Source organism: Chrysochloris asiatica, unplaced genomic scaffold, assembly GCF_000296735.1.
Source record: "Chrysochloris asiatica unplaced genomic scaffold, ChrAsi1.0 scaffold00379, whole genome shotgun sequence".
NCBI classification, from domain to species: Eukaryota; Metazoa; Chordata; class Mammalia; order Afrosoricida; family Chrysochloridae; genus Chrysochloris; species Chrysochloris asiatica.
The window spans coordinates 580,410-601,992 of record NW_006408897.1 but is presented as its reverse complement, the minus strand read 5'-3'; the positions used below and the strand labels follow the sequence as shown (position 1 = coordinate 601,992).

Here is a 21,583-nt window from a genome sequence, read left to right as displayed (position 1 = left end):
GATCTTTTCCTTCTTTCTTGTCTTCTTAATGACGTTTTGCTCTCAAATGTGTAAGCCCTTTCAAATGCCTGATTTGTGAGAATGGATTATTGGCAGAACTGCAGGAGAATGATAAACATTCAAAGCCATCAAATTAGCTGCTATGTGTGAATGGAACACCACCAAGTTTGAGCAGGTCAAACCATCAGTATACACTGCCTTTCTTCTGTAAGACTGTAATTAAGTTTCTGGCAAAGCTTTGATGTGCAATTTTTCCCATTCTGTTTTTTCTGGTTCACAGTAGTTTCTAAAATTTGGGTCTGTTTGTTGACACTCACCCAAACTGAACCTATCAGAACTGGGTCAAAGCCCTGACAAAGACATAGTTAGGAATGGATCTAACTGATAACTGAGGGAGACTGTATGGAATGGTAGCCAGGCACCATCAAGTTCTTCTGGTCTCATGGCAAAGGAGGCAATCAGTCACACATTCCAAACTTTCCTCCAATTCCCAATTCTCCTTCTTACTATTGCTCCAGGTGAATAAAGACCAATTGTTGTGCCTTGGATAACTGTTTGCAAGCTTTTATAAGACCCCAGGGATTATGCAACAAACCAGGAAATATAACAGAAGCACTAAACAGGCTACTGTTGTTCTTAGTCAGTTTTGACTCATAGCAACCCTGTATAGGATTCGGTGGAGCAACTTGCAGGTTTGAACCACCAACCTGTGGTTAGCAGTACAGTGCTTATCTTATAGCACTGTTGTTGTTGTTGTTGTCAGGTGCCATTAAGTCGGAACCAACTCATAGCCACCCTATCCACAGCAGAACGAAACAATGTCCGATCCTGGGCCAACCTCACTACCGTTGTCACACCTGATGCCATCAATGATGCCACCTGGCTGATCCATCTCGTTGGGGGTCTTCCTCTTTTTCTTTGACCCTCCATCTTACCCATCATGACATCCTTCTCCAGTGACTGTTCCCTCCTGACAATATGTCCAAAATATGAGAGATGAAGTTTAGCCATCTTGGCCTCCAAAGAGCACTCTGACTGCACTTCTTCCAAAACAGATCTATTGGTTCTTTTGCCAGTCTATGGCAGCCCTGTAATAGGACTCAAACAGGCTATTAGGCCACTTATTTGGAATGCCCTATGAAATCGTGAGTCTAACCTCCACACCAAGGAAGATTACAGCATCAGAAATCCTATGGAGTTCTACTCACAGGTTCACTATGAATCAGAATCAACTCAACAGCAATGGGTTATACCTTTAGATATAATGTAATGCATCCAACTCCCATAATGTAATCTAATGTAACGTGATCAACCAGTTCAGTCATACTATACAGTGATTCCTAAACTTAATCATTTCTGAGTTATATAAACGACAGCATATATACACACACATGCATATAGGGGAAGACAGATGCCATTTGAAAATTACCTATATAAGTCAATGGACCAAGAAACATGTGAAGCTACCAACAAAGGAAGTATCAACATGCTGAAAACTCTGATTTGGACTGATAGACACCACAAGTTTGAAATAAAAAGTTTCGTTCTTTAATGCCACCCACTGTGTCATTTGTGTTATAGCAATACTAAGTACCAAGAAAGTGCTGTTCTAACACATATATAAAACGTAGAAGTGGTTATGTAATTGAAAAATGGGGAGGGTTATAGTATTTTGATCTTCTTGAAAGTAAGGCCCTAGACTGCCTTGAAAAGACTGCTGACAGTATTATAATTAGGGGTGATTCTGATGTGGGCTCAGATAAAATGAGCAGTATGGAGAATAGCTAGAAATGTGAACATTAAATGTGCTTTTGGTGAGGCTTTCAGAGGAAATGAACATGTTTTTGGACACTAAAGAGAGGACAATCATTTTTATAAACAGGCAAAGAATTTGTCTGAAGTGTACTACAATATTTTGTGGAAAGTAAAACTTGTAAGTGGTGAACTTGGATATTTGGTTAAGGAGATTTCTAAGCATGATCTTAAAGGGGCAACATAGTTTTTCCTTGCTTCTTATATAAAATGAATTGTTCAGTATGAAACCAGAACTTAAATATCTGAAAAATTATATTGTAGAACTGAAGAAAGCTAAGTGTCCTGGAATTTTCACTTTACCAATGGTATGGCTACACATTCTTTTTAAAGAGATTAAGTTTGTGACTGATACCTAATAGACCAACACAGCAAAAATTCTGTCACCTTACATTGAAAGAGACAGAGACAGGATAAAATGAATGAAAGTTGTATGCCTCCTATCATTTTATAGGCAGGAGCCAGGCCAGTGGAGCCAGTCGGTTCCGATTCATAATGACAATGTACAGGGTTTCCGAGGAGTGGCTGATGAGCTTGAACCACCAACCTTGCAGTTCGAATGGCTCTGAAGTCTGGTGCATTAACCAGAGTGCCACACAGGACTTCTACTTGATTGTGGACACCTATTATTCTCCAAAAGAAGGGAAGTAGGTATCATCCTGCTTTGGGGAGCACTTTGGAGATCTGCAGAACTGTTAGAAGGAGCAAAGATGAGGGTGTCTATTTCTAGGTTTCAAAATGTGAGTCACTGCCCACTAAAAGCACAGTTAACAAACACCTCAAGTTTCAGAGTCTAGTTGTCACTACCACCTTAGTTCCAAAGGGTGCAGCTGCAGTTTGGAGGGGCCATGAGAAGGAGATCACCACTCAAAACTGAAAGGACTGGCATGCTGTATATGTGGGCCAAGAGAACAAAGTCACTTGAGGGTGAGGGGTGAGTGGTTCAACAAATGGGGCTATACAAAGCTGAGGAAGCATGGTCACTGTCCAAGTGAGCCTGGAAGGCAGGGCTGGATTCCCATAATCAAAGGGCTTTAACCCAGAGTTCAAACACTGTGATTAATGCACACAGTCTGGAGATAGTACCAGTTGCCCAGATGGTCCAAAAGAACAAAATATTATTTTCAATTCTCCAGAGCTAATAAATTTTGTTCTGTTGGATTTTTTCCTTGCTTGGTACCCACACCCCTTCTTTCCATTTGTAAACAGAAATGTCTACATTGTCAATTTCACCATTGCACTTTGGAAGCACAGTACTTGTATCCTTGGTTTTATATGTCCACAGCTGGGAAGGAATTTTGTCCTAGATGGGGCACACCAGAGTGCCACCCATACTTGATGTAGATGATTCAGATGATGAGAGTTTGGACTAAGCACTGATATTGAATGAGTTAAGATTTGGGGGAAAAAGGTGATGTCTGATGCATGATGAAAGTTGGGGAAGGAATGGATTTTGGGAAGTCAAAGGATGGTATGGTAGGTTTGTACTGTGTCCCTCCAAAATATGAATATGAATCCTAAACCCCTATACTTGTGGATATAATGCATCTGACCTAATGCAATGCTCTTCCATAATGCAATCTAACATAATGTAATCACCTTCCACAATGCAATATAATGTAATGTGATAACTGAAGTAATGCTTGTGTAAAGTAGATTTAAACGTATATAAAGAGCAGCAGAGACATAGACACACACACAAAGAGACACACCATGGAGGAATTGTCTATAAGCCAAAAACCTAAATAATACATAAGGCTACAGATAGGAAGGAGTCCAGGTATGGCACTATAGGATAAACAATGGACTCCAAGGTCATTTGAACTTTAAGGTTGGTGGTTCAAACTCCCCAGCAGCTCCTCAGAAACGCTATACAGGGTCACTAGGAGTTGGAATCGACTTGATGGTACTTGACAACAGAAAAGAAAGGAATTGACATGGCCAAAACCCTGATTTGGATTTTTAGCCTTCAAAAGTGTGAGAACATAAATTTCTATTCTTCAAAAACACTCACTTGTGCTAAACAAAGTAGCTTTCAGACTTTTTTTTTAATCCCGTTTTTATCCTTTTTTTTTATCCCTTTATCATAACATTGATCATTACTATGTGTGACACAGAACATTTTCTGTTCCATTTCACCTTTAAACAATTCTGACTGCCAAGGAATGCCAAGGAATGCCAAAGATTGCTGGCAATCATTAGAAGATAGGAACAGCTACTTCTTAAACTCCCAAGAAGGAATCAACTCTATCAACACCTTGATTTCAGGCTTCTGGCCTTCAGAACTTTGAGAAAATAAATTTCTTTTGTTTTAAGTCATCCAATTTGTGGTAACTTGCTATGGTAACCTTAGAAACTAATAATCAGTCTAGCACAGATATATAGTTAGAAAAGGAACCTTACAGGTAATTGTGGGTATTCTTTTTTGACACTACACTAAAACTAGCAAGGTGAGTTGTAAATTTGGATTCTGAATCCAAAATGAAAGAAATTTTCATAATCTGTTATATTTAAACCCATTAGTTACACGTTGCATTATGAATGAACATTTAACCATATACAATTTTGTATCATAATGAAAAATACTGGTAGACTGAGTTATACTATCTTCCAAATGTTGACAAAATTTCATCACACAAGATCACTTTTCATTACTATCACTACCTATGATATCAGAAAAATCTCTTAAGTATTGGGAAGATGTTAAGCTTATGGTATAGTAGGCAACATTTCCCAAATCCTAATTTTTTACTTGAAATCCTTAATTTTATCACTGGCAATAAATATTGACCCAAAAATATTAAATAAATTTTGTATTCAAAGGTAAAGATTTAATAAAATTAATATTTTTAATTCTTTACTCAAGGACATTCTTAAATAAAACTGGCACCCTCATAATTGTTATGTTTAAGCCCATTGTTGGGGTCTTCCTCTTTTTCATTGACCATCACCTTACCTAGCATGATGTCCTTCTCCAGGGACGGGTCCTTCTTGACAACATGTCTTGATAATATGCTTGATTATCTTTAGGGCACAACCTACACTGATATCAGAGTTATATGTTTGTCTAATCAAACAGCTAGAGGAATGCCTCCTCTTTTTTTCCATTATATGCAAAAATAAGTAATTATAAAACTAATTTTTTTTCCCCCTTGAGCATTTCATGTATTGGTGAAACCAAAGGAGTATAAAGATCTGTAGCTACTGGAATACAACTTCTCTAATGATTAAAGAACCAGCAAGTCCTCTGTTTCTTAGTGAATAAGCTTTGTTGGCAAAGTTATATTTATAATGCAATTTATCCATTTCATCTAAGTCTTCAAGTGTACTCTCGCAAAGTCATTCATGATATTCTCTTATCTTTCTAATGTCTAAAGCCTATGTAATTGTTCTGCCCTTTTTCTTGCTAATCATTCATGTTTTTAAAAAGAATGAACTATACCTTTCCATTACGTCAAGTTTTAGTTTATATTTTAAGCAGTTAGTATTTATTACCTTTCTGTTCTGTTCTCTGGTCGCCCAGTTCTTTCTTAGGGGTTTTGGGTTTTATTAATTCTTTGTCCCAGGCAGCCAAAGCTTGTTTCTCCATTTGACGAATCTCTGCTTCCTCTGCATCTAAACGCCGTTTCCACTCTAGCAGCTCCTCTGCATGTTGTCGCCGTTGCATTAGTTTTTGCTCTCGCTTTGTCAGAAACCTGTGGCCACATCATGAAGAATAGTGAGAGAACACACCTACAGGCAGAAATCACTCTGAGATCTGTACCACTCATTCCTTTATCAGCAAGCAGTGCAAAACAGAACATTCACTCTACTCCTCTCTCTGAAACAAGTCTGAGATAACACAAGACTTGATGAAGCAACTTATTCAGAAAAAAAATTGTCTTTTACTTGTAATGGTTTAAAAGATTAGCAAAGGAAAACAAAATCTTCAGAATATCTGGACAGCAATGACATATACTCATCTCTCATAGATGCGTCTATTAATAACATAGGATGTAAGGAATCTGTTCTGAAGGTTCAGACCAGAAAACAAAGACCAAAAACAACAACAAAAACCAAACCCCAAACCCCCTACAACAAACAAGCAAACAAACAAACAAAAAAATACAAACAAACAAAAAAATCTGTGTCACTTTATGACTTTAATTTTTAAATTTGTTCTGACTTTGCTTCAGTCTATTGGGTTTGGTTCCCATTGCCTAATAGATACAATGTCAGATGATTTTTTTTTTTTCCTGAAGACAATACTGAGTACCACAATCAGATGTCTTATACAGCCAAACTTAACTATTTACTTGAGCAAGAGTATGCACCAAATATCTCAAATTTTTCAACGTAACTCTGAATTTAAATGGCAAATGGCCCATCGCGTCTTAGCTCCAAAAGGTTAGGAGAAGTTACTGATTTAAGAAATGTTACTTATAGCTAAAAAACCACTATTAAGTTCTCAACTGTAGATGCTACTGTTAAATAAAAGGTGAGCTGATAATATTCCTGGTGGTCATAATGGTGGTTAATCAACAAAAATGTATTCACGCATCCAGCAAACATGTAAAAAGCACAAGAACTGTCACTCCACTTCTTGAGTAGTCAGCATGTCAAATTAATGTGAAAACAAAAGAGTAAAGTCTATGGGACATTTGACAAGAAGCCTCCAGGCTGTTAAAAAAGGGGGAGAAAAAAAAGAAGAAAAGCAAATCAAAACAAACAAAAAGAACAGAGCATGCTCTATCAAAGAGTGCACTGAAAAAGGTGCAAGTTACCTGACCAACTGGTTGTAGATATACAGCTGGAATTTGGGATGAAGGTTGGGAAAACAGACACTGAGAGAGGCCCAGTGATGAGACGTAAAGACAGAGAAGAAGTAGTGAACAGGAGAGCAGTGTCTACAAAATAAGGAGGAAGATTTTTAAACCAAGAGATCAAGAGGCAGAAAGAATGAAAGGGAAAGCATAAGATCTGAATGAAGAGCTTTTCATTTGCTTCCTGAATAACATTATAAGCTACTCAGTTCAAGCAAGTGTTATATCCTATGTGACATATAAAACATGTACTTTCATAGATAATACCAATGATTTCTGAATAAACATGCCTTCTCAGATACTACTAACCAACATAGATGTTTTCAAATAAACTTACTCATATGTACATAAAATAATAAGTACACTTCGAAGTTAAATAAGTTTCCCATAACACGTAACATGGAGTACAACAATCATGGCCACAAAGCTGGCATGTCAGCAGCTCTACATACAGAGGAAATTCTGAGAAAGTCATTATCATAAGCCTGAAATTTTTAAAAGTACTACATTTTCCTATCACAGTTTAACTTGGAAATAATAATTATTAAAAAATCAATCTATAGTAAAAATATCTTGCTCATGTGTATAACATAGAACATATTGTTAACGAGACCTACCGGAGATGTCGTGCTTCATATTTAACAAAGGTACATTTAAATAACCATACTGAAATACAGTACTCATTGCATAGTACCAGAATGCATAATTAGGAGTACAGTGAGCTAGTCCCAATAAGTAGTTGATGAAAAAAAATCATGCTGTGGACAGCTCAATCATCATGCTAAAGATAAGAAAATTCTACGTATTAAAGCTTTAATAGTAGAAATATAATTTTTTTCTCTTTTGTAATAGTATACAGATTACATATATATATATGTGTGTGAAATATATATTTCACACATATATATATATGTGAAAGGACAAATAAGTCTACAAGTAGTCTGAAAAGGTTAATTCTCTTTGACAGAGCATGCTCCTGTTCACATGCACACAACAATAACCTGTAGATCAAAGCAACATTTATTGCCTTGGAAGGGCAAGGAGTAATATCAGTCTGTCACAGAAGTGAGAAAATCTAGGTATAAATCCAGCCACTCATTTGGATTTTAAAAAGTATGTCCAACATTGCCTAGACGTGTCTTTAGATAGCAGATTATTGCAATGTCTGCTTTCCCACATGTAACTCAGTATTTTACTTAAACAAACACACACACACACACACACATTCATATCTGGATTGCCTTGATTTTCTGCACCAAAATTCAAGAAAACACGATTTTGCCAAATTTCAGTAAGGTAACACAATCTTCCTTGCCATTCTTTGTGAATATTCAATAAACTTACTTTGATGCCAATCATCACAATATTATGTAAAATAACAAATGCACTTGGCAAAAGGTTTAAAAAAGTGTATTCATAACAAAGATCACCCACCCTCTTAAGTATGCAACTGCTAAATGCATGCACGACCTAGTACAAAAAGTAAAATAATATTGAAACATATGAAATAAATGATAATATATGCAATTTAATTTTCTTCCTGCTCAATATTGTTGTTGTTGTTGTTAAGTGCTATCGAGTCAGTTTCGACCCACAGTGACCCTGTATAGGGTTTCCGAGGAGCAACTGATGAGCTTGAACCACCGACCCTGCGGTTCAAATCAAGTTTGCAATCCAGCGCATTAACCAAGAGTGCCACACCGGGACTCCTCCTGCTCAGTATAGAGAACAATAATTTTCTCTATTAGAGCAAGTACTGAAATTTTTCATTTACAAAAATTATTGTTGTTGTTAAATGCCATCAAATAGGTTTGACTCATAGCGACCCTGAATAGGGTTCCCAAGGAGTAGCTGGTGGGTTTGAACCACCAACCTTGTGGTTAGCAGTCCAGTGCCATACCAGGACATGATTTAGGTCGTCTTTAATTTCTTTAAGCTATGTTTTACAGTTTTACTGTGTACAAGTCTTTCATCTCCCTTTATTCTTAAATTAAAATTAGACTGAGAATTTCCCTTCCTATTCTTAGCTTGTTGTATATTTTTGTCATGAAATGGTGTTGGAATTTCAAGTATCAACATTTTATTTCTTTAAATATACTTTCTGTCCTTTTATTCTCTTCTCTTTCTGAAGTTTCTGTGGAGTGTAATGCTATTTGACAATGTCCTGCAATTCCATTAGGTATTGCTCCACTTTCTTAATCCTTTTTCCTTTTTGCTCTTCAGACTCAAAATTTCAATTGCATATCTTATTCTTATCCTGATTTTTTTTCCTGCTATTGAGTCATTCCTCTGAATTTTTTCATTTCACTACTTATTTTTCATCTCCAGTAAATCTGTTTGGTTCCTTTTTATATTACCTATCTATCCTGGTGTGGTGCTATAAGATAAGCAGCAGGCTGCTAACCAGAAGGTTGGCAGTTCAAACCCACCAGCTCCTCCTCGGAAATCCTATTTAGGGTTGCTATGAGTCATGGTCAAGCCTACAGCACTTAACATCAACATCCTTCTACAGCCATCTTCCCAGAAAGCACTCTTTAATTCCTTTTTAAAATAACATGTTCACACTCTAAGCTTGTACTGTGTGACTATACAACTCCAGTAATCATCCATCTAGCACTTTTCCAGCTTCAAAAAACACTTATTTAGAAAGGTCAGTTTATATTAAAGACAACAGTCATCAATGCAGTTTCCAAAAAAAATTACAAAGTAAATATGCAACTAACTAACTTTACCTGGACAACTGAAAGCTTCAAGAGATTCTCAAAAAAATCTCCCTTACTATAGAAGACTATACTACAGGACTTCAGAAAGTTGGGAGGAAATTGCATTAAGCATTTTCCCACACTTTTTGACGTTTCACTGTATATTCAAATTTTTGGCTTACCCAGTGGTGTTCTATAGAGTTCTGGTGTGGCGCTGTAGGATAATGTACTAGCCCACAAGGTCGATTGGAATCGCAGGGTCAGTGGTTCAAATCTACCACTAGCTCCTTGGAAACCCTATACAGGGTCATTATAGGTCAGAACTGACCTTAACAACAAATGATGTTCTATGTAGTCCTGATGTGGCACTGTAGGATAAGCACTGGACTGCTAATCATAGCACTGGTGATTCAAGCCAATGGCTGCTCCTTGGAAACCCCACAGAGTCACTATGGGTCAGACTGACTCGACAGGACTGGACAACTGCATGGTGTTTTCCGATGGTAAGAATACTGGAGCTGAAGTCCAAAGAGCAGGCTCTAGTTCTAGCTTTGCCATTCAGCTACGTGTGTCATCTGGAGCAAGCTATGGTATCTTTGTGGGCCTTAATTTCTTCATGTAAAACAAAGGACTATACCAGATAACTTCATTAAGAGTCCTTCTAGCCCTAACATTTTATCATCCTTTCTCTTTCTATTCAAATGCCGCCTACTCTTTTTTAATATCTCAACATTTTTCCATTAAGTGATTATAATTGCAGATTGTTTCAACAGATTTAAAAACCATACTCTAATTTGAAAGAGAAATTATTTAAATTTAAAATGAAACTCTCAGCTCCAAAATCCTTTCATTCTAAAAGACATATTAAACCAAACATACAAAGATACCTTAAATCATTTAAAAATTTTCTCTGGATTTATAATTCTTAAATGATGTATTGTTTTACGTAAAACTGGAGCAGAGTACTTTATATTTTAAAATAGATTCTTTAAAGTCCTTGTTGTTTTTTGTTTTGTTAGTGCCGTCCAGTTGGTTTCGACTCATAGCAATCCTATATAGGGTTTCTGAGGAGCGACTGGTAGATTTGAACTGCTGACCTTGTAATTCAAACCAACCTTGAGGTCCAGTGCTTATCCTACCACACCAGTGCCATCAAGTCGGTTCCAACTTACAGATACCCTGTATAAGATTTTCTATATACAGGGTACTAGTGGGTTTGAACCACCAACCTTTTGGTTAGCATCCCAGTGTTTACCCTACAGCACCACACTAGAACTCCTTTAAGTCTTAGGTATCTTTAATAATAATCAAACAAGTAAATAGTGACAATGCAGTGACCTTTTTCCTATGGCAAAGCCTATTGTATTACTTAAAATTGTCTAATTATTTACATATTTGTAAATAAAACCTTATGTAATTATTTGGAACTAGGAAGTGCAGAAAATAAAAATGAAATAGACTATCAGAATTAATTAAGCTACTACACTTTTGACAAGAACAGTCTCTAAGAAAATTATGTTCAAATTTGAAGAATAATATTTAATAAATTATTTAAACTAATTCCAATTGGGGTGCCTTCTTTAATGGATTTTCAAAAGCCTCCCCCTGTAAGTGTTTAAGCTTTCCAATTCAGCTGACTGATGGTCTGAGCAGATTGACCAGACCGCATAACACATTTTTAGAATAACATCATAAAATATTTATCTGTTTAACAGTTTAACTATTTAAAACTAAAAATAAAAGTTAATGTTGCTCTATTAACAGTTTCGAAGAAAACTAGGAGGAGGGAAGGGGATATTTAAAATATTTTGTGATGGTACGCTTCAGTTTTCTAAGCTTTCTTCATCTTCACTGATCAGAGAGATACTATTTGTTTTGTTTTTTCTTATGCTAGAAAAATACATATGTTAGAGTTATATTTAAGTCTCAACACTTATCCGTAAAAATTGTCTTAATATGCTTAAGAATAAAACTTTCTTTTCTTCTGAACTTTCTTAAAGTTCTAAAGAAACCTGTGACAAAGTTATTTGTTTTTTCACCTTTGTTGTTGTTTTTGTTAAATACCATTGAGTCTGTTCTGACTCATAGCGACCCCTTAGAGGGTTTCTGAAGATGGGCTGGTGAGTCTGAGCGGCCCACTTTGTCATTAGTCTACAAGGTCGGCAGTTCAAACCGCCATCTTATTTAACAGTGCCACACCTAGATTATAAATCAACTCTTTGAGGCCACGGTTTCTGTTTGACTTATCTTTGTATCTCTCAGAATCTACAGCAGTTATGCAATTCTCAATATATAAGTGCTGAGGGAGTAAATACATCATTAATTAATACCATGGAAGAGCAAGTTACTATAAAAAAATGAAACAACAAAATGCAACACTTAAAATGAAAACACCATTCTTTCACGGTTTCATTTATTCAATAGAGAATTTCCTTGAAATGGAATTGGTAAAATAATAGGAAAAGTCTACTGTATCATTTTTTTCCCTTAGAAATCTGTTCCACCATGATAGATAACTCACTTATATTTAAAGTAATGACGCTCACAGTAAATGAACAAGACTTGGATTTTATTTACCAATAACATGAAAAAAAGACTGCACGTCTTTTATAACCATATTTTCATTTTTACTAAGTTTTTGCTTCCCACTACACTGAGAAATGGAATTCTGATGTGGCACTGTAGGATTGGCACTGGATAGCAAACCACAAAGTCATTAGTTCAAACCTGTCATTTGCTCCTTAGAAGCCCTATACAGGGTCCCTATGAGTAATAACTGACTCGAAGGCACTTAACAATAACACTGAGATATAGAAATTATTAATAAAGTGCCAATTCAATGAAGAGATCTAGAAAAGTCAGAGATTACAAACAAAATTTTAACAAAGGCATGTTGTCTCAGTAAAATATAAAACAATGTTTCATTGTAGTCAACAACGGTTTGATCACTTTAGAAAATTATCTTGTCGTAAAATCAGAGTTCCAGGAATAACAATGAAAAATAATATAAAATAAGTATTTTCTCCAGAAAACGCTTTTCAGGATTACTCTTTTACAAATGTTATATATCAATAAATAAGAATCTCTTAGAAATGAATGTCTGCAAATCTACAGAACATGAAGCAGCTAAAGCTCAAACAATTTTGTTTTCAAGGCTGTTTATTGCTGCAAATGACTACAAAGTTAACCCATTCTTTGTTTACTAAGTTAACACTCCAACACCATCCAATGAGACAAAATTCTAAAGCACTGGTGATCTAAACAGTATTTTAAAACAAGTTTTTATACTACTTGTCAAAATTTATTTCACTAACAATAAATTTCCTTTTTAAAGTACTGCTTATTTTAGAAATTACTCCAAGTCACCCTCAAATTTTAGCACCCTCATTCAATCATCAAAGTTATTATTATTATTGCCATAATTGCACATATCCCATTCCTACCCAAAAAAACAGATGCAATGATTCAAATAATAAATCATAAAGTTACTGACTGCTTCAAGGTCTAGTCTCTGACAAACTTCTCAAAGGTTTACTGTTGACAGGAAAGGTAAAGCAATAATACAAAATTCCTAAGCATTCGATATTTTGGATAGTGTTAAATTAATTTTAAATACTTGGAATAAATTCAGTAAATCCAACTTTGAATTTTGTTAGAATTTTTAAAGCTTCAAACCAAAATCTGATATAAGCACCCCACTAACTGACAAAACTCACAAACAGATTGGGATTCACAGTTTCTTCTACAAATGTGGTCAAACTATTAGAATATTATTCTTGGCATTAAAGATCTTACTGAAAAAGAAGGGCAAAGGAAGAATGAAGAAATTATTCCTGAAGCTGTCTTTTCTCCAATATTTACAGTTAAGAGACATTTGGAAACATATTTAAATGCCAAATTAGTGATTAAAAATTTTTATAAGAGAGTTTATTCTAATTTTGAATTAGATGATTCCTGGAGCAACAAGAGCATATCTATGTTGGTTACGGGAAAATTTAATCAAGAAAAAATGAAAGCATCTTTAATCTAATGTCAATAAATTCCTATTATATATGTACCTATGGTAATATTTTCTCCCTTCTTTTATTAAAAGTCACAATTAAGTGTGAAAGTTATAGTTCAGCCTTAACAAGTTTACCCCGTGGAAATCATAAAAAAGGAATATTTACATAATAGTATTTGGTTTGACCCCTTATAATTTTTACTTTAAACTTTGTTTTTACTTTTAAAAACTTATTTTCATAATCAAATTAAGTATTTTTGAGTTATGAAATGGATTTTTAACAATGAAATGCTAATGTATAACACTGTACCTATACAAAATAAGAACTATTCAATAATTCAAAAACTAATCAAGTCCTTGTTTGAGGTTACATTATTAATATAGAGCATTATTAAATTTGATGCATGGTACACTGTCAAAAGATATCAAGATATAACAAGCTTGATCTCTGGTTCAGATTGCTAATGTAAAATTTTAAAAAGTCAACAAAAATTTTTAAACAGGCCTCTTTTCCACATATATTGGATTTCAAAGGAACCAGATATTACAGGTCCTGGTGTGACATAAAGATAAGCACTGGACTGCTAACCACAAGGTCAGGGATTCAAACCCACCAGCTGCTCTTCAGAAACCCTATACAGGATCGCTATGAGGTAGAACCCACTCGATGATACTAACAACAAACAAGATATGGAGACAAAGGTTACATAGTCTACCAGCAGTTAGTTTACAACCATATTTAATCAAACACCCAGAAGAGTAGACCATCATATAAATGACATTTTATGTGCTCAAAGCTGATGTACAACTAAGCTACATCTAAGTAGAAGTAGCTTTCTCTAAAAAAGTCTTTTCAAAAATAATACTTAGGTTTTAGAAGAATGGAAGTATGGCTGACTAAAGGGTGCAGTTGAAAGACTGCTGTAACTTTCAAGATCCCAGGAGAACTTTAATACTCCTTGTTTCAACTGAGCAACTCATACCTACTCACAAGGTTAAAATTTCACCATTCTATTTGAATATGCCGGATACCTGCTGAGAGTCACAGGATGAAATCTTAGGACATACCATTAGTTGCTCTCCCTGGTCAGTAGACATTTCCTTAATTTCAGCGACAGAATTAACTTTCACACTTAATAGTAACTTTTTATAACAGAAGATGTCATGGATACATGTGATACATGAATTAAAATGAGAAAAAAATGTTTTATTAAAAAGATCTAGCTAACTGATTTCAAGATGGATGCAATGATTCTACCAAATTGGCACCGTATCTTCAAAAAGTGATTGTCTCAATCTAATATAATGAACTACATTTTTAAAATAAGATTTATTGCTTTTTTTTTCAATGAAGTTTAACAGAAGGCATTTATAAAAATGAATTACTTCTCATCCATGCGGCTTCTCATTTTCTTCAGCTTCTGCATAATACTGCTAGTTTCACTGCTGGAGATTGAAATAGGAGAAGGACTACGGGTTTCCAAGTCAGTTGGACCAGGACTAGTTGCTTTATTATCCTTGGTATTATCATCACTATGAGACTCCTAGAAACAAAAACCAAGTATTATAATTGTGTAGCATTTGAAACCGTTACTGATCTTGTTGTTTCCGACTAATAGTGACCCAGTATGATGAAGTACAACTGCCCCATAGGGTTCTCTAAACCGTAATCTTTACAGGAGCAGATCACCAGGTATTTTCTCCACAGAGGTGCTGCTATATTCAAAATGCTGAACCTCTGTTTAGCACTGGAGTATTTAAGGTAACCATTTTGATACCAGAGAAGGTATTGCTTAAGCAGCAAAACAGTATCACAAAGTATAACTTAAAAATAAAAATAAAAGACATAAGAAAAAAATTTGATCATTAGTAATTTAGTATCCAAATGTCCTCTTTAATTTTTAAAAGTTGAACCAATAACAAAAGGAACACAAAATTATAGACACTATAATTATGTACAGAAACATAGCTCTGTAGGATAAGAACTGGACTGCTAATCAGAAAGTCAGCAGTTCAAGCCCATCAGCTGTTCCATAGCAGAAAGATGAGACTTTCTGTTACCACAAAGATTTACAGCCCTGGAAATCTATACAGGGTAGCTATGAGTGAGAACTGACTTAACAACAACATGTATAGACATGAAAAAGAAAACACATAAAATTTACTTTAAAGTGGGGGGGAGTGAATTTATTTCCACAGATAATCCTTATGGTAAATAATTATTTCCACAAATTAAAAAGCTTATAATGAAAAAAAATAGGAACTATTTGTTTAATCAATGTATGAGGGGGCTTCAAAAGTTCATGGAAAAATGGAATTAAAAGATAATGGAATTTTCCCACAACCTTGCTGGAGTCTCCTCGTATCATTTCTGATGAGCAACAAGCCAGTCAGTCTTCCCCACATGTAGTCATTTATTCTCTTAAATTTTCAAAAAGATGGGTAGGACAGATATGACTGCTTTTATTTCATAGATAATAAGATAAAAGAACAACCTTTCTGAGCAGTTTTGTACTCAAGGAATTAGATGGGGCAGTGCAGGACAGATAAGTGCGATGAGAGGGCATCTAACACAGGAGGGTGGCCTGTGTAAGGAGTCATGAGCCCCTAGTGTGGACAGCATTCCTACAGATAACTTCTTTGCATGGGTGTCAGAGTACATAAGGTAAAGAAGGTACAGAGAAGGTGCAAGGTGGTGACGGGAAATTCAATGCCAAATGGGATGAAGCGGGTGTCCATATGGGGACAGCCTGGTGCAAGGTGAGGAGGGAATCGGCATGGGGGTGGAGGTAGCAGTGGTTACTGGTTACATAACAAATGGGTGATGGATCAAATCCTGTATTACAGAAAATGTTAGCTGGCATCTGTCAAAGAAGCGAGTTCCTAAAGAGAATATATTAGAACAAACCCTGTGTTGCTGGATTGCAATTTGAGATATTAGAATAAGCACTGGACTGCTGACCACAAGGTTGGTGGTTCAAATCCACCAGTTGCTACACGAAAGAAAGATGAGGCTTTCTGCTCCTGTAAAGATTTGTAGCCTTGGGAACCCTATTCAAGGTTGCTATGAGTTAGAATCAATAAGATCACAGTGGGTTTGGTTTTATGTATGGATGTATATACAACAGACACACACGATGGGGATTCAAAAAGTTTTTGGAAAAACAGAATTGAAATATAATGCATTTTTCAACAAACTTTCTGAAACCCCTGCATGCATGTTTATATGCATGAGGCAATTTTTAATTCCATAAACTTTTTGAGCCCCCTTGTGTTTGTATATTTGTATATATATATTTTATTCACTCATACTTTCTAGATTTATTGCTAGGAGCAGTAAGTAATACCTTAGTAGCAATGAGCATGCATGCCTAGAACCATATCTTGGTTTCATAACCACTTTCCTCACTAAAAAGAACTAGGACTCTTTAGAGAAATGGCTTATTCCAAGGCCGAGGCAAGGAGAATATAAGATGAGTCTGAGTCACCTTGTTCCAGAAAGCATGGAAGTGCTCAAAGATTAATGGCATGTCAAAAAGACACAGATAACTAATAGTCTAATTTGGTACAAAGTGAAAATCAAAATAAGTAGTGAAAGTAACAGATTGCAACTCTAAGTAAATTAGAAATCCACAAATCCACACTGATACAAATAAAAGAATAAGTTTATGTTTAAGGAAGAAGAGGAAATTTACAATCTCAGTATACATCCACACAAAGTACTTATTAAATATAAAGGAGAAAGCAGTTAACTTTACAGTGAAGTTTTCAAAACACCACTTTGCTCAAGTGAACAATGAGAACACAGCATCACTATTGAGATATTTCGGCCAAAGATAACACAACTGGAAACTAATCATGAGGAAACAACAGGCAAACCCAAATTGAAAAAAAAAAAAAATCTACAAAATAACTGGCATGTAATTTCCCAAAGGGACTACTAAAGGTTTCCAGAAAAGTGAAAAACTTAGAAACTAAATGACTCTATCTTTTTATAGAAAACAAAAACAAAAACATTGTGACAACTGAGGAAACTTAAATGGAGTGTGTAATTAAGTAGTAGTATGGATGGCAATTATCTGCTTTTTATGGTTATATTGTGTTTATGCTAAAGAAAACAACAAGTACTTGTTTATATGTAATACAACAGGTATAGGGGGAGACTGGGCAACAGGTGGCAACTTACTTTCAAATGACTCAGGAAAACAAAGCTCTCTGCACGATGTTTGCAAGTTTTCTAAATGCTAACCACTAGGTTGGCAGTTCAAATCCACCAGGCATTCCGTGGAAACCCTATACAGGGTTGTTATGAGTCGGTATGGACTCGACAGCACTTAACAAAACAACAACAACAAACAATATATATATTAGGGATTTATATAAGTATATTGCTATATTGTCTGGGTTTTCCATCTCTAAATTTAGGAAAGTATTTTTATAGTATTTTAAATTATTTTCAGATTATTTTTCTCTGAATAATTCCTTTAAATATTGTATCATTACACTACAACTGTACAGACAAAATAAGTATTACCTAAAGAGTAAAAACAGAGTCCTGGTGTGGCACTGCAGGTTAATGTACCAGACTTCAAAGCCGTTTGAACTGCAAGATTGGGCGGTTCAAGCTCACTAGCTGCTCCTCAGAAACCCTATACAGGGTCGCTATGGGTTGGAACCAACTTGACAGCACTTAACAACAACAATAAAGAGTAAAAACAGTCTTTCTGTGATGAATATATTTGGATTGATACGCAAGAGCAGCAAAGCTCTCTATCCCAATTCAGTTTACAATGGAAAAAAATAGGAACCATTTTCCCCTTTCAGCACTTGGTGGAAGGCAAAAAAAGATAACTCTTACTACATATAATAACATGTATTTGGAATTTTATCCTAGTTTATAAATGCATCATAGTGTTAGAATGGACATATCCCTCCTATGAGAATATGAGGCTACGTTAAAAATTAGCAAGCATCATAAGGCAAAACAAACCCCAAATGCCATTATAAATCCATGTAATTTACCAATTTATTCTCCCCTGCAGACTTCAACTTCTCTTGCAGTTTTATAGTGGTCTGTCGGATCCTTTCTATCTCCTCTTGCTGTTTAAGAATCAATTGTCTTTCCTTCCGAGCTGCCTTATTGGCTTCTTGAAGACGTTTAATTTCTGCCTATGGTTTAAAGAATTAGGAAAGGAACTGAGATATGGAAGAGATGAGTCCAAAACAATATTGTTAAAAGAAAGGCTAATCATCACATAAATTAAAAATAAATTTTAAAATATTGTATATGAAAATAACTTTGAAAACAAGTTTAAAGGAGGAAAAATACTCATGCATAACCTCAGCACCCTATATTTAATAGAATACCTTAATTTAAATTATCGTAATTAGAATAGATAGATGATTTCATAACCCTTTGTGAACTTAACATACTTTTTATTCACTTTCCACAGTGCTAATTGGTCTTTACACTTATTTGTTAGTAATGGCATATCAAGTAACTTAATTACTGTAACCACGATTTTATTGCCAAGTGCTTAGACTCCTTATAATTTTTTACTATCCCAAATAGTATGAAACCTATAATTATTTCATACTATGAGATGGCTCTGTAGAAGAGAACCATGAACCATGTTATGGACCTGCAACCATTTTTTAAACACTTTTAAAAAAAGGATTGTCCAACTAGCAATGCCACTAAAAACAATTAAAACTACACGGCACTCCACTTTCTCTATACAAGATATTATCATGTTTTCTGTTGTGAATTAAATGGGCAAATGATGATACATTTCACTGCTCGCAATTTTTTAACTTTAGCAGAGACTTTATTTTGCACAAATTTGTTTCATTTTCTTGTCAATGACGCAAACAGAATAAAGACATCAACAATTCATTGTTTAGTATTTATTTTTGTAGTGTTTTGAGATTTTTTGAAACTATCTGAAAATACAAAAAGTGCATAATAATAAGTGTTTATATTTCCAAAGCCCCAAATTAACAATTTGAAATACTCTCACATTATATTCTCCTAGACTTTAATTTATGAAAAGCATAAAAACTGAAATCTCCAATCTTTACAGGCAACCATTATTATACGGCAATACGTTTTCTACAAATATATATACATATCTATAAAAGACAGATAACATTGTTTAGTTTGTATACTTTTAACATAATTTATAAAAAGTATATCTATGTCTTTTGATTCTTGTTTCAATTACTAGACATGGCTTTTGATAGCTCTTCATTTACCTCCTCCAACTGCCATGTAAAATTACACTGGAGAGATAGGTATTTCATTTATCCATTCTCCTTCAGGATGGGTTTTTAGGTTGTTGTCAGCTTTCCACTATTACAATCAATCATCATAATGAACAAGCTTGCATTTGTCATTTCTTTGACCATATGTTTGAGTTTCTCTGGAGCAGCAGCTCTCAAAACTGTGATTCCTGAACTCATAGAGGGTCCCTGAGATTCCTCAAGGTCAAACTATGTTTATAATAATAATAAAACATCATTTGCCATTTTTGAAGCTTATTTCTCAAAAGCATACAGTGGTGTTATTTGCTTTAAGAAAATAATTACATTTTCAAAAAAAAAAAATGTAGTGAGAAGAGTGGTATTTAGATGTTTGCATATGTCTTTATTGTCTGGCTTAATAAAAAGAAGCTGTTCTTGTTGTTAAGTGCTATTGCGTCGGTTCTGACTCACAGCAGCCCTGTAGAGGGTTTCCAAGGAGCAGCTGGTGGGTTTGAACTTCCAACCTTGCAGTTCAAAATGACCTTGCAGTCCAGTGCTTACCTTACAGTGCCATACCAGGACTCCAAAAGGCAGCTAGATGTTCACATTTGTTTTTGCAGTTAATCTGTTGTAGTATATTGTTGAAATATATACAGAAAATCTGGCCTCACACAGAGAAATATTTGTAAAACAGAGGATCATTTTAATAGTCTTTCATGATAATTGTGGGTATTCTTTCTTTAAATGATACTACAATTTGACAGGTGACAGTTTCTTAAAGTTTATTTACAATATGGACTCTGACACCATTATCAATGAACTTTCTATATGTTGTTATTTAAAATTCACTGGCCATTTGAAAATTTCAGTTCAATGACTAATGCACTTCTTCCAAATGCTGACAAATTCTTCTTTACAATATCAAAACAGTACATTCACTCATATCTCTAGAGAAAAAAAAAAATTAAGTAATGAGTGATGAATACAAAGTCTTCAAAATTCTGACATTTGGTTGAAATTCTGAACGTCATTACTGGCAACAAATATTGTCAGTTTTCTTTGAATACTTAATTCAGTTTTGAGAAAACATCTGTCAAATACCCAAAGCTGAATTGCATACCCTGTCAATCATTCTTTTGATAAACATGGCATTCCATGAATAAACGTGGCTAGTTTAGCTTGCAACTGAAATGACTACACAAACATTCTTCCTTGAGTCAATCATTGTACTCTAGTATCCAGCAAAGGTGCTTTATTGTGGGCTTTGCATTTTCCTCACACAGAATAGAAAAAAGACATGTACTCAAAAGTTAACACACAACAAAACCAGTAATTTTTACAGCTTAATCAGGGCATTCTTAAGTGAAACTGGCTTTTTTTTTTTTTAATGTAAACTGCAAGTGTATGTCGGAGAAGAATCCAGTGATTTCTTGTAGAATGCGAAGCCATGGGTCTGATTGGTATTACGGTGGCCACAGTTTCACCCATTGTTGTTTCTGCAGTAGTTCATGAAAACTCATAACCCGTTATTATTATTAAAACAGCTGACTTGTGAAAGGGTCTCAAGGACCTTCCGAGTTACACAGAGCACACTCTAACAATTAAGTTCTAAATGATAAAACTATAGTATATATGAGGGGCTTTCAAAAGTTCATAAAAAGTAGAATTGAAAAATTGTGAATTTTCCCCACAAACTTTTAGAAGTTCCCTTGTATATATCCTTGCACTCTGGTGCTTTGATTTCTATTAGGCAATATTCCCAGGGCAGCCAACTGGGTCAAAAAGTATTTTTTCCACATTAACGGAAAAATTCTGAAATTTTACAAACATAGTTTCTGAAAAATAAAGATCTAAAGTTTCACTGTTCAATATGGCAGCTACTAGTTATTTAAGTTTAAATGAATTAAAAATTAAATAAAATTCCAACTTCTTAGTTGCACCAGCTGCATTTCTAGTACTCAAAAGCTACATGGCTACAGCTACTGCATTGTTGTTGTTGTTGTTAAATACCATTGAGTCTG

The 21,583-nt window shown here is 34.9% G+C and overlaps 1 protein-coding gene across 1 annotated transcript in view; it reads right to left on the bottom strand.

Moving 5' to 3' along the window:
• The window catches only part of CEP350 (centrosomal protein 350kDa), a 175,370-nt gene that overhangs the window by 51,361 nt on the left and 102,426 nt on the right, over nucleotides 1-21,583 (bottom strand). Inside the window, exons 25-27 of the mRNA XM_006876426.1 lie at nucleotides 18,342-18,488; nucleotides 14,706-14,863; nucleotides 5,308-5,507 (exon numbers count right to left, since the gene is read on the bottom strand). Coding sequence (XP_006876488.1) covers nucleotides 5,308-5,507; nucleotides 14,706-14,863; nucleotides 18,342-18,488 — 505 coding nt within the window. The remainder of the gene's footprint in view (nucleotides 1-5,307; nucleotides 5,508-14,705; nucleotides 14,864-18,341; nucleotides 18,489-21,583) is intronic.